The sequence below is a fragment of the Myodes glareolus genome, chromosome 4, assembly GCF_982192425.1.
Source record: "Myodes glareolus chromosome 4, mMyoGla1.1, whole genome shotgun sequence".
NCBI lineage: Eukaryota > Metazoa > Chordata > Mammalia > Rodentia > Cricetidae > Myodes > Myodes glareolus.
In genome coordinates, this window is record NC_142029.1 from 13650912 (window position 1) to 13663054 (window position 12143).

Here is a 12143-nt window from a genome sequence, read left to right on the forward strand (position 1 = left end):
TGGAAGATGGGAGAGTACCCGCGCAGTCCTGGATACATCAGCATGGACATCTATGGGCATGTCAGAGTCAGGCCAAGGTTTGGAGTGAATGTGTTAGAGATAGCCAGCTATACCTTGCAGGACTGGTCAAGCAGTGAGGGCAGTGACTTTGGCTCAAACCTTACCTAGCCTCCAGTCCAAACTTAACCTTGCTTTCTTCCTCTGTATCCCCGGCCTTGTGTGGTAACACGCTGGAAATGTTATATGTGGCAGCTCTTTGAAGGTGTGTGCAACCTCCTTGATCGCCTGGGCGCCTGGCCACATCTAGCCAACAGCATGGCAGAACTCCGTGAGATGGCACAGATTGGCTTACGTCTTGTGCTTGGCTATATCCTGCTGGAGGACCCACAGGTGAGCATGCACGTGGGCAGTGGAGGTGGAGGCAGAGCTGGTGGAGATATAGCAGTTGGTGACATCCTCATTCCCTTGCACCTATAGCTGCATGCCCAGGCCTATGTGAAGCTGCATACACTACTGCAGACTGCAGTGCCAGCCCGCCGGGAAGAGGCATGCTATGTCCTCTCCAAGCTGGAGGCCGCACTCAGCCGGGCACTGAACACTTCTTCCTCTGAGACCGAGCATGCACATTCTCCATCTACAGCTGTGGCAGCCTCTGAACGCTGTTCGTGGTTGGTGCCACTGGTCCGCACGCTGCTGGACCGTGCTTACGGGCCCCTGGGACTGCAGTGGGGGCTGCCCTCCTTACCACCCACCAATGGAAGTCCCACCTTCTTTGAGGACTTCCAGGCTTTCTGTGCCACACCTGAATGGCGCCACTTCATCGACAAGCAGGTGCCTAAAGGAGGTGGGGATTAAGGAAGAAAAATGGGGGCCAGAACACACTTCATGCTCTGGTCTCTCACCATTAATCCCCCAGGTACAGCCCACCATGTCAAAGTTTGAAATGGACACATATGCTAAGAGCCATGACCTCATGTCCGGTTTCTGGAATGCCTGCTATGACATGCTTATGAGCAGTGGGCAGTGGCAGCGGCGGGAACACATTCAGAGTCAAAGGGCCTTCCAGGTGTGCAGCCCAGAACGGGGGACAGTGTGCTACCTCACCTACATGCCTGGGAGACAGCTAATAGGGCAGCCGGGTAAAGACTGGGTTGGAGAAGCAGCAGCCAGTGGGACTGACCTGTTCTTCCCACCACAGGAGCTGGTCCTAGAACCCGCTCAGCGCAGGGCTCGCCTGGAGGGGCTGCGCTATGCAACGGTGCTGAAGCAGCAGGCAGCACAGCACTCCACAGCCCTGCTGCACTGGGGGGCACTGTGGCGCCAGCTTTCCAGCCCCTGTGGGGCCTGGGCACTAAGGTGGGCTGGGCTTCAAGGGGGAGGAGCCGGCCTTGGGGCAAAGGGAACATTTAGGGGTTCCAGATTGCCTTTGGCTCTCTGTTCAAGGTCTTAAATAGAATAATACAACATGAATAACAACAGCAGTCTTAGCCAAGGGTGTGGGTTTTGGGGTGGGGGTGCATGTTGGCAGAAGCACCACCGTTAATCCCAGCACTCTGGAGGCAGAGTTCAAGGACAGCCTGGTCTACAGACCTATGTTTCAGGACAGCCAATGCTACCCAGAGAAACCCTACAGTCTTAAAGTCGGGGCCCTGTAACATTTTGCTAGGCCTTGACAATTCATGGTGATATATCTGCAGGGTCCCTCCGGCTCCCCACTGGAAGCTATCTAATGCAGAGACATACTCACGAATGCGACTAAAACTGGTACCCAATCATCACTTTGACCCTCACTTAGAAGCCAGTGCCCTGCGAGACAATTTAGGTGAGTGTGTTGTGTTTGGTCCACCCAGCTGGTATTTCCCATCATGCCTTGCTCTAAATAAGTACGATTGGTTTCACACAGGTGAAGCCCCCATGACACCCACTGAAGAGGCCTCACTGCCCCTGGCAGTGACCAAAGAGGCCAAAATCAGCACCCCTCCAGAGGAGCTGCTCGAAGACCAATTAGGGGAGGATGAACTGGCTGTGCCAGAGAGCCTGTGAGTGGGTGGACTGGGGGCTGGTCCGGGATGTATGCCTTCCATGGGACTGAGTCCGAGTCTTTGTCTTTTGCTGACTAGCCAAGTACCCTGAAGGGGCTCTTTAACCCCAAATCTGGAAGTTTTTTTAAAAGGATGAGTGGTTAGGTGGTCTTTCTTTAGTAGGGCAGGTGGTTGGATGTTCTTTAGTAACTAAGCGCCTTTCAGCAGGCTGAGAAAAACCTGAACAATGTGGGGACCAGGGCAGGGGTGTGAGGAAAAGCAGGGCAGCAGGAGGGATGACCGGGAGGTGTGAACATAGGACTTCATGATTCACCGGCCCTTGGAGCTTGCCAAGAAGGGATGTCAGCATCACTAGCTGAACTGTATGCCGCCCCCCAGGATGGAGGCAGTGGAGCTGGATAAGCAGCATGAGAAGCTGCTCCTATCAGCTGAGTGCCAGCTCGTCACAGTGGTGGCCGTGGTCCCCGGACTATTAGAGGTCACCACGCAGCACGTGTATTTCTACGATGGCAGCACGGAACGTGTGGAAACTGAGGAAGGTGTGTTCTGGTGGAGCAGTTTGAGGGGATGGGAGAGAAGGGCCAAGATCTGGACCAGGTGGGAGCCAGTGACTTTTATCTACCGTTGGTCCTGTAGGCATCGGCCATGATTTTCGGCGCCCCTTGGCCCAGCTGCGTGAGGTCCACCTGCGGCGTTTCAACCTGAGGCGTTCGGCGCTTGAACTCTTCTTCATTGATCAATCCAACTACTTCCTCAACTTCCCATGCAAGGTGTCTGGGTCCTCAGCTTCATCTCCTAGCCAGGCTCCTAGGCCCCAGCCCTATCCCATCTCACCCCACACCCAGGTACGGAACCAGGTGTATTCGTGGCTCCTGCGCTTACGGCCACACACCCAAGACTACCTAAGTAGCCGCTCCCCCCAGGAGATGCTTCGTGCCTCGGGACTTACTCAGGTAAGAGTCCTGGGTACACTTGTGTGGAATGTGAGGTAGGAACTTTGTAAGCAGGGGGTCCTGGACAAAACCACTGCTCATCCTTTGATATCCTGCCCTCCAGAAATGGGTACAGCGAGAGATATCCAACTTTGAATACTTGATGCAACTCAACACAATTGCAGGACGCACCTATAATGACCTGTCTCAGTACCCTGTGGTGAGGACCCCACTCTGTATACATATCCTGCCCCCCTCCCCAAACTGCATCTGTCAGTGCCAGCTAATGGGCAAGACTGTAAGCAGGGTCCCTGAATAGTTCACCTAGGACTAAGATCTGGCCTCTGTTCCCTGCCACCGCCTCACTCCTCTACCCTCTTTTCTTGCTGCTGGGCCCTGGTCTCCCCAGGAGGAATGTCTGTTGTACACCATCTGTGCTCCTGCAGCCCTTCCGAGTGGTATTGTGAGCAGGCTCTATCCATCTTCCTGAGTGTTGAGGGCAGGGCTGTGCGGGCTCACAAGCCACTGGGCCTTCATGCAGTTTCTTCCCTGGGTGGGCGGCCAGTTCCCCTGGGTCTTGCAGGACTACGTGTCCCCAGTCTTGGACCTCAGCAATCCAGCTGTCTTCCGGGACCTGTCCAAACCCATCGGTGTGGTGAACCCCAAGCATGCCCAGCTCGTGAGGGAGAAGTGAGCATGTGGACAGGGCAGGGCTCAGTGGGCTGGGGATGGGTGGGTGAATGGCTTCTGCTGACTTCTGTTGTCTGTGGCTTCAGATATGAGAGCTTTGAGGACCCAGCAGGTACAATTGACAAGTTCCACTACGGTACCCACTATTCCAATGCAGCAGGTGTGATGCACTACCTCATCCGCGTGGAGCCCTTCACCTCCCTGCACGTCCAGCTCCAGAGTGGCCGGTGCGCCCAGGGGTGATGAGAGGTCGGGGAGGAGGGGAGGCTGTCTTCCCGGCAGCCTCTTGTGTTGCCTCAGTTTTCCACATCCCTCTGCGTCCATCGTTTGACCTTGGCTGTGTCCCTCCACCAGGTTCGACTGTTCCGACCGGCAGTTCCACTCAGTGGCAGCAGCATGGCAGGCACGCCTGGAGAGCCCCGCAGATGTGAAGGAGCTCATCCCAGAGTTCTTCTACTTTCCCGACTTCTTGGAAAACCAGAATGGTAGCATGCAAGGCACCGGCTGTGGGAGTGCCCAGACAGGGGTGGCCAGGGATACATGGGACACTGCTAATCTTCTCCTCTGCCAGGTTTTGATCTGGGCTGCCTCCAGTTGACCAATGAGAAAGTGGATGATGTGGTGCTGCCCCCGTGGGCCAGCAGTCCAGAGGATTTCATCCAACAGCATCGCCGGGCTCTGGTGAGGAGGTGACCACACACGGCCAGCCAGCCAGAGTTGAGAGTTGTGGTAGGGTTCACGGTCCCAGGTTTGACTGCTGCTTCCTACCCTCAGGAGTCGGAGTATGTGTCCACCCACCTGCACGAGTGGATCGACCTCATCTTTGGCTATAAGCAGCGGGGCCCAGCCGCTGAGGAAGCCCTCAATGTCTTCTATTACTGTACCTATGAAGGTAGGCAGTGTGCCCCATGTAAGCTGGGCCAGGGGGCAGACGAAGTTGCAATGCAGAGAACGTTGAAGGAGTTCTGACTGCTTTGCCGCCCTCTCAGGGGCTGTAGACCTGGACCATGTGACAGACGAACGGGAACGGAAGGCTCTGGAAGGCATCATCAGCAACTTTGGGCAGACTCCCTGCCAGCTGCTAAAGGTAGGAGCTGCTTGGAATACAGCCGTCCAGAACACTTGGTGCTGGCACCCACCTTTAATCCAAGCACTTGGGAGGCAGAGGCAGGCGGATCTCTGTGAGATCGAGGCCAATCTGGTCTACAAAGAGAGTTTCAGGACAGCCAGTTTACTCTGGTCACACGGAGAAATCCGTCTCAAAGGAACCAAAAGTAAAACAAAACGAAAGAACACTCATGTCACGGTGCTGACCGTCTCATCTACAGGAGCCACACCCACCACGGCTCTCCGCTGAGGAAGCGGCCAGTCGCCTCGCTCGCCCGGACACTAACTCACCTAGCGTCTTCCAGAACCTGTACCAGCTCAAGGCCTTTTTTGCTGAGGTGAAAATAGGGCGGGAACTTTGCTTTTTCAGGGAAATGGATTTAACTGCGCTGTCCCTACCTTCTGGGGCCAGATGGGCATGCGGAATGAAGGGACTGGTTTAAAGGCACCTTGTAGACATGAGGGTAGGAGAAAGAGAGGCTTTGCTGAGGGGGGACCAGCACAAGTTGTGACTTCCTGACAATCACCGAGACCTTGAGTGGGTGAGGATGGACCCCTTTCCTGCATCTTCACATCGGCTCCCCTTTCCCTCCGAAGTGGTGGGATGAAAGGATGGGGCTGAGATCAAGCTTCATCCTGGGGTCTTCTGCCTCCTTCTGTGATGCCCTCTTACATGCCCACTGCCGTCATGTGTCACCCTCTCCATCTGACACCTACTCTGTGCCCCTGGGAGTCGGGGGCAAGGAAAAGAGGGGTCCATTGGGAAGACTGTCTAGCTGGGCCTTCTGCATCTCTCCGCAGGTTGTCAGTGAAGGGGTACCTGTAGTGTTAGCTCTCGTACCCCACCGGCAGTCCCACTCCTTCATCACCCAGGGCTCCTCAGACCTATTGGTAAGTGCGCTGGGCCGCGTTCCCTTTAGCTCGTCCCTCCTGCCCTTTGCCCCTAAGCCACCTTAGCGCACTCTTACCGACAGGTGACTGTGAGTGCCAATGGGCTGCTGGGCACTCACAGCTGGTTGCCCTACGACCGAAACATCAATAACTACTTCACCTTCAGCAAAGATCCCAGCATGGGGAACCCCAAGTAAGACAGAGCTGTGGGTAGGGGTGGGCCATAGATGCCCTCTGCCTTGAGCCACCTTCCTACTAAACAGAATGCAGGCCAACTGCAGGGGAGAGATCTGGCCAAGTTTCCTGTTAGCCTAGCCCTCTGCCCTGTGGCCCAGCCTCACCTACCATATTCCCCCTGGCTTAGGATGCAAAAACTACTGAGTGGGCCATGGGTGCCAGGCAGCGGCATTAGTGGGCAAGCACTGGCAGTGGCCCCCGACGGAAAGCTGCTCTTCAGTGGTGGTCACTGGGATGGCAGCCTACGTGTAACTGGACTACCCCGTGGCAAACTGTTGAACCAGCTAAGCCGACACCTTGGTATGTGCTGCCCTGGTGCCAGGGAGAATGATGGACAGACAGTCCTGAACCAGGCCTGGGAGGTACAGTAACCCTGTTACGTCCTCTCCTTCCTATGCAGATGTAGTGACCTGCCTTGCACTGGACACCTGTGGTATCTACCTCATCTCAGGCTCCCGGGACACCACGTGCATGGTGTGGCGTCTTCTGCAGCAGGTGTGTACGGTTGGCAGACCTGTGAGGTCACGGTAGCCCGGAAGTCCATCTGCCCCTCAGGGAGCCTTCAGAGCTGCTCCCGTCCCTCCTTTACCCTTACTGATGTGAGCAAATCTGGGGCTCTGCCACCCCCCAGCCCCCTAGCTTGAATAAAGTCTTACTTGCCTGAATCTTAAGTTAGCCCTGGCTTCCCACAGGGTGGTTTGTCGGTAGGGCTGGCACCAAAGCCTGTGCAGGTTTTATATGGTCATGAGGCTGCAGTGAGCTGTGTGGCCATCAGCACTGAACTTGACATGGCTGTGTCTGGATCCGAGGTGAGCGGACAGGAGCCCTGGGGAGGCTGTTTGCTGAGGCGCTGGCCCTAGAGCCTGCAGTTCTCAGCTCAGCATCCTAATCTGCCTTCTCTAGGATGGAACTGTGATCATCCACACTGTACGCCGAGGTCAGTTTGTGGCAGCATTAAGGCCTCCAGGTGCCACACTGCCTGGACCTATATCACATCTGGCACTAGGATCTGAAGGCCAGATTGTTGTACAGAGTTCTGCTTGTGAACGTCCCGGGGCCCAGGTATGGGGACAGGGTACCCAACAAAGACGTCGGGGCAACTGGAATGGTGGGGCAGTTGTTGATGTTTTCCTGTCTTCCAGGTCACCTACTCCTTGCACCTGTACTCAGTGAATGGGAGGTTGCGGGCTTCATTGCCCCTGCCAGAGCAGCCTACGGCCCTGACAGTGGCAGGAGACTTTGTTCTGCTGGGCACCATTCAGTGCTCTCTGCACATCTTCCATCTGAACAAGTGAGCCCCACTTTTAGTTCATGGCCCCTCTAGGTGGTGGTTGTTGGCACAGGGTAATAGGGAATATACTCTATCCTGCAGCACGTTCTTCTAGGTGTGTTACCCATGGGGATTCTTGCCCTGAACCTCCCTCGGCCATGCAGCTGTGGAAGTCTTATGAATCAGGGATTCAGTTTAGCCAGCCTTAAAATGAGGACAACGGAGATACACGGGATAATGGAGATATCTGTGCTAAGGCCTTGCAGTTGTGACTTAACGGATGTCCACTTCCCTGTGCTAGACTGCAGCCTGCTGTGTCTCCCCTGCCCATGAAAGTGCCAGTGCGCAGTGTGTCCGTGACCAAGGAGCTTAGCCACGTGTTGGTGGGCCTGGAGGATGGCAAACTGATCGTTGTGGGTGCCGGGCAGCCTTCTGAGGTGAGGACAAGAGCAGACGGGCCGGGCATCGAATCAAATCGGGTAGGGAGCAGCCGCCCAGGCTCACTGCATCCCATCCTACTTTCGCCAGGTGCGCAGCAGCCAGTTTGCGCGGAAGCTGTGGCGCTCCTCGCGGCGCATCTCCCAGGTGTCCTCTGGGGAGACCGAGTACAAGCCTGGCGAGACTCGCTGAACGAGCACGATGCCCTGCCCACGAGACTGCTGCCCCAGGGGGTGGGCGGGGCCCACCCTCCAGCTCAGGGATTGGTAGATGGCATCACCAGGAAGTCCCGCCCCTCGCCGGCTGAGGGGAGACCTAGCGCCGGCCTCAGGCCGCAGCTGCATATTTTGCACAATCTGGGGTGGGGTGGGGGTGGGGTTACTACTTTCAAACCCCACGTTCCAGTGAAGCACAAAGACCGCCAGTGGCCTTAATCCCTAAAGGTGCCCCTCTCTGCCCAACCTCAGCAATAAACTTGGCCTAGTTTTGTAGCCGCTTGGTTTCTTGAGTATACATGTGCTCGCCTCCTCGGCCTTCGGTGGCCACCAATCTTAGTCCCCCGTCACCCGGTCCGGCCTGGCATGCCATTCTTCCTGGGCAGGCTGGCCTCCGTGTAGCCAGCCAAGCCACCTCTGTCCTTGCCAGCCGTTTCCTGGCTCCTGGATCTCGACTCTCGTGGTCCATCGCGTGGCTTTTGCATGCCATTCGCAGCAACCAGGCGGGCGTCGGCTTCTGTGCTCCAGCGTGGGGCGGGGGCGAGACCGCGCCCTCGAGCTCAGTCCCGCCTCTTCATTGTCCTGCTCCCCTCTCCAACCCCCCCCCCCATTGGCCCGCCCTAGCCTTGGCTCACTCTTTCTTGGGCAAACCGGAACCTGCCCTCTCCAGGGATTCCCGCCGTCTTCCTGGCTGAGTGGATCCTGGCACCCTCGGAGGGGTGGCCGCCGAAGGTCAGGAGGGGTGGGAGTGACGAGCCGACTTCTTGCTAGGTGGAAGGGGTCAGAATTTACTATCTCCCACCTCGAGAGCCCTGAACCTACGGGTACCAGCGTCTGTGTTGGGGTGTGTATAGGCCTGCGGGGGCTGTTGAATTGTTTCTTCGCATTTTGGGTTTGGAGATGGGTGGGGAGGCCAGGAGAAGTTCCAGAAGCTCAGGATGGGTGGGGTAGATTCCAAGGCCTGTCCGCTGCTACTGGTTTACGGGCCCACCCACCAACTAGGACACTGGAAGCCCCCCACTCCCAGTGTGGTTAATGGCACAAAGGTACAGAGTCTGTAAAAGACCACCCACCTCCGAGGCTCACCTGGCTACCGCAGTGGATTGCTAGCACGCCATGGGGTAGACTCATTGGTTATGCAGCAGTTACTGTTGGAGACCTGGGGGGCCTTTCTGAGTCTCTTCGTCTTCAGGAGAAATCTCTCCTCCTTCCAAAGCTGGAGCCTCAGCCTGCAGGAAGTGGGTCTCGGTAGATTTAGTACTGTAGGGTCCAGATGGGCCCTTGGACTGAGTGGCCCGTCTTCCATTCAGGCCTTCTCTGAATTCCCAAGTAAGAAAAAGACTAGCCTTAGGTCCCCTGGATCAGCCTGCCCTGTGACCTTGCTGAGCCCATTAAGGTAGCCTTTCACTTAGCGCCTGGCCAGGAAAGGGCTGGCCATTGGCCCTGGAGCAGAGTGGGAGCCTGGTCAGGAGTCCTCCCGTCTTGGGACCTTGGGATGTTGGTTTTTGCAGAAGTGTATGAGTGAGCTTTTCACTGGTCTCTAGGGATGCTTCAGCCTGAGCTAGGGGCACAGGGCATGCAGCTTTACTCTTAACAGCCCTGGGATCAGCCCAGGTCTTTGAGATAGGGTGATTTCTATCCTGAGCGCTATTGGGGCCAGCTCAGTCACCTCCACCTGCTAGACACAGGGGAACTGTTCCAGCCCTGGTGTGAATCAGGATGGTGTAAGCTAGTAATGGGGACAGGCCGCCCCAGAGACTTCTGGCCGCAGATCTTAGGATATCCTATCCCCGTGCAGAATTCCTGCTTGTCTCAGAAAAGCTGTCTTTCACTCCGTCAGCTCAGTGCTGTGTATGTGTGACTTGCCTTCACCAAGCGGCAGCATAGCCAGCCGTGCCTGGGAGAGCCATGCTTTACAACGTCAGCCACAACAAAGGTGTGCACTATGCAGGTATGAGCAGACTCTATGCAGGTATGAGCGAGCAGGCGGGCTGGGAGGCAGAGTAGGATATGTGCAAGTCCATGGTCCCCATCTCTTGAGCCCCGTCTTCACTGGGTACAAGGACTGGTCACTAAACAGAGGCCGACAAGAGCACCAGTATTTACTTCCAATTAAGTTTCATTTTTATGGTTTTGGGAAAACAACACACACCAGTGTGGTCTCAGAGTCACTCTGGGAGCCATGTAAACAGGTGGTGTAACCAGAGAATGGAGAGGTTGACGGAAGGCTTCCAGAGTAGATTCTTGTCGTGCTTTTGGGAGAAGGCATAATAGCAGGAACAGAAGTCTGGATGCCTCCGGGAGATGGCAAGGCACATCTGCATCATCCATAGTGGCAAGCAAAGGACCAGCCAATTTTAAAAAATTAAGATTATTGCCGGGCAGTGGTGGTGCACACCTTTAATTCCAGCACTTGGGAGGCAGAGAAAGGTGGATCTCTGAGTACAAGGCCAACCTGGTCTACAAAGCGGTTCCAGGACAGTCTCCAAAGTTACAGAGAAACATTGTCTCAAAAAAACAATAACAACAAAAAATTAAATTATTGATGTGTTCCTATATGCCCAGAGAGGCCATAAGGCATCAAATTCCCCTGGAGCTCGAATTACAGGTAGTTGTGAGCCATCAAATATGCTGAGAACAAAACTCTAGCCACTTAGCAAACATGTGGGGGTCAGGGGACTTGTGAATCCTGGGGGATCGACTCAGGCTATTTTGCTTGGTGGCATGTGTCTATCTGCTGAGCCATTCTTGCCAGTTCAGGACCAGCCAACTCTGGATGCCATGTTGAGTCCTTGACTACATGGTGAGCTTTATTGGTTCTGGAATGTTCTATCAAAATGGTCTAGGTGAGGCTGCGGTGGCTCCCTGCCTTGACTGCTTTGTCTTTTTCTTTGCAGATACAGCCCTGAAGGGGCAGGATGGGGACAGGGAAAGAGTGTGGGTAGGAGTCGAAGGAGCCCTGGCTCCCAATACCTCCTCCCTATTTCCCCCTGAGCCTCCAGGGGCTTCAAGCAACATCATTCCTGTCTACTGTGCTCTCCTAGCTACTGTGGTCCTTGGTCTGCTGGCCTATGTGGCCTTCAAATGGTAGGTGGTCTGGGTAGTAACCCTGTGGCATCCCTCCATGCCTGGACTGCCAGCCAGCTCCTTGTCTTAGTACCCTCTGCCCTGTACAGTTGGCGCTCACATAGACAAAGACAACAATTGGCCAAAGCTCGGACTGTAGAGCTAGGGGACCCTGACAGGGACCAGCGACATGGTGACAGCAGTGTCTTCGTGGACTCTCCTCACTGTCTGGAGCCCTGTATCCCCAGCCAAGGTGAGCACCGTTTCTCAGTCAGTAGTCCTTTGTGTTTAACTAATGCTTTGTGTTTAACTAACCCACCACCAATGAACCTTCTGTCTCCCACCCCAGGATCACATCCTGACCTTGGTTGCCGACTTTACCTGCATATTCCGCAGCAGCAGCAGCAGGAGGTCGAGCGACTCTTGATGTTGGGTGAACCTTCCAAAGGCTGGCAGGGGCTGGCAGGCCGCCTAGGCTACCAAGCTGAGGCTGTAGAAGCCATGGCCTGTGGCCAGTCACCAGCCTATACCCTGCTAAGGGACTGGGCTGCCCAAGAAGGTAGCAGAGCTACCCTCAGAGTGCTAGAGGATGCCCTGGTTACCATAGGCCGGGAAGATGTGGTCCAGATTTTGGGCTCACCAGCTGAAGGCTGCTCTGTGGTTTGAGTGACACTCCCCAGGGCTGCCTGCACTGGCACTACTTACCATTCTCACTGCCTCAGGTTCCCTTCATGGACTTCCTAGTACTTCTGGCTTTAGAAGTTCTGCAGAACACAGAAGATCCAGCCACTCCATATCCCTTCACCCTCCTCTCCAAGACAGGAAACAGAATATGGGGGGATGGGTAAGAGTAGGGCATGGCTCTACCTACAGATTCCCCCATTCTGCCTCCCTTTATGTAGCTCCAGCTATTTTTTCTATTTTTTTTAAATCACATATTAAAGGCAACTTAGACTTGTATTCTCGTCTGTTTGGTTCCTTGAGCCTATAAGACAGTTGAGTAGCTGTGAAATAGAGGCCCAGAAAAGGACTTGGGGAGATCCATAGGTTATGGAGGACCCCTCTCCAAGCAGCAGCTGGGATGGCAGGCACTTCTGTTCATGGGCTATGAAGGCAAACTCCACTTTCTTGCCCTTCAGTGTTTGGATCATATTAGGAAGCCATGTTTCCTCCTGAACTCTCTTTGCTTAGCTGGAACCATGTTTAGTAAGTCCCCTATTCCTAAGATTCCCATGGAGCATCCCAGGACCCTTTG

At 55.2% G+C, this 12143-nt stretch overlaps 2 protein-coding genes across 12 annotated transcripts in view; both read left to right on the plus strand.

The window, feature by feature from the left end:
* Nbeal2 (neurobeachin like 2) overlaps window positions 1-8098 on the plus strand; it is a 29605-nt gene extending 21507 nt beyond the window's left edge. For all 6 annotated transcript variants that reach the window (XM_048424390.3, XM_048424391.3, XM_048424393.3 and 3 more), the window contains 25 exons: window positions 253-390; window positions 478-831; window positions 917-1066; window positions 1199-1356; window positions 1698-1822; window positions 1904-2039; window positions 2421-2581; window positions 2679-2995; window positions 3099-3194; window positions 3540-3664; window positions 3751-3891; window positions 4019-4149; window positions 4236-4345; window positions 4439-4556; window positions 4654-4751; window positions 4993-5109; window positions 5573-5662; window positions 5746-5855; window positions 6027-6199; window positions 6300-6394; window positions 6592-6708; window positions 6803-6961; window positions 7042-7190; window positions 7471-7606; window positions 7698-8098. In XM_048424390.3, coding sequence (XP_048280347.3) covers window positions 253-390; window positions 478-831; window positions 917-1066; window positions 1199-1356; window positions 1698-1822; window positions 1904-2039; window positions 2421-2581; window positions 2679-2995; window positions 3099-3194; window positions 3540-3664; window positions 3751-3891; window positions 4019-4149; window positions 4236-4345; window positions 4439-4556; window positions 4654-4751; window positions 4993-5109; window positions 5573-5662; window positions 5746-5855; window positions 6027-6199; window positions 6300-6394; window positions 6592-6708; window positions 6803-6961; window positions 7042-7190; window positions 7471-7606; window positions 7698-7799 — 3606 coding nt within the window. In that variant the 3' untranslated portion in view covers window positions 7800-8098. The remainder of the gene's footprint in view (window positions 1-252; window positions 391-477; window positions 832-916; window positions 1067-1198; window positions 1357-1697; window positions 1823-1903; window positions 2040-2420; window positions 2582-2678; window positions 2996-3098; window positions 3195-3539; window positions 3665-3750; window positions 3892-4018; window positions 4150-4235; window positions 4346-4438; window positions 4557-4653; window positions 4752-4992; window positions 5110-5572; window positions 5663-5745; window positions 5856-6026; window positions 6200-6299; window positions 6395-6591; window positions 6709-6802; window positions 6962-7041; window positions 7191-7470; window positions 7607-7697) is intronic.
* A 131-nt stretch (window positions 8099-8229) lies between these two features.
* Window positions 8230-11848, plus strand: LOC125393751 (death domain-containing membrane protein NRADD). Of its 6 annotated transcripts, none has more exons than XM_085688905.2 (5): window positions 8230-8666; window positions 9621-9773; window positions 10720-10909; window positions 10999-11141; window positions 11238-11848. In XM_085688905.2, the coding sequence occupies exons 2-5, from the start codon at window positions 9731-9733 to the stop codon at window positions 11552-11554; spliced, it is 693 nt and encodes a 230-aa protein (XP_085545031.2). In that variant the 5' UTR covers window positions 8230-8666; window positions 9621-9730; the 3' UTR covers window positions 11555-11848. The 6 variants fall into 6 exon arrangements, with proteins under 6 accessions (XP_085545031.2, XP_048280357.3, XP_048280355.3 ...); XM_048424400.3 differs by having other exon boundaries at window positions 9663-9773; XM_048424398.3 differs by having other exon boundaries at window positions 8230-8554.
* Window positions 11849-12143: the final 295 nt, after the last annotated feature.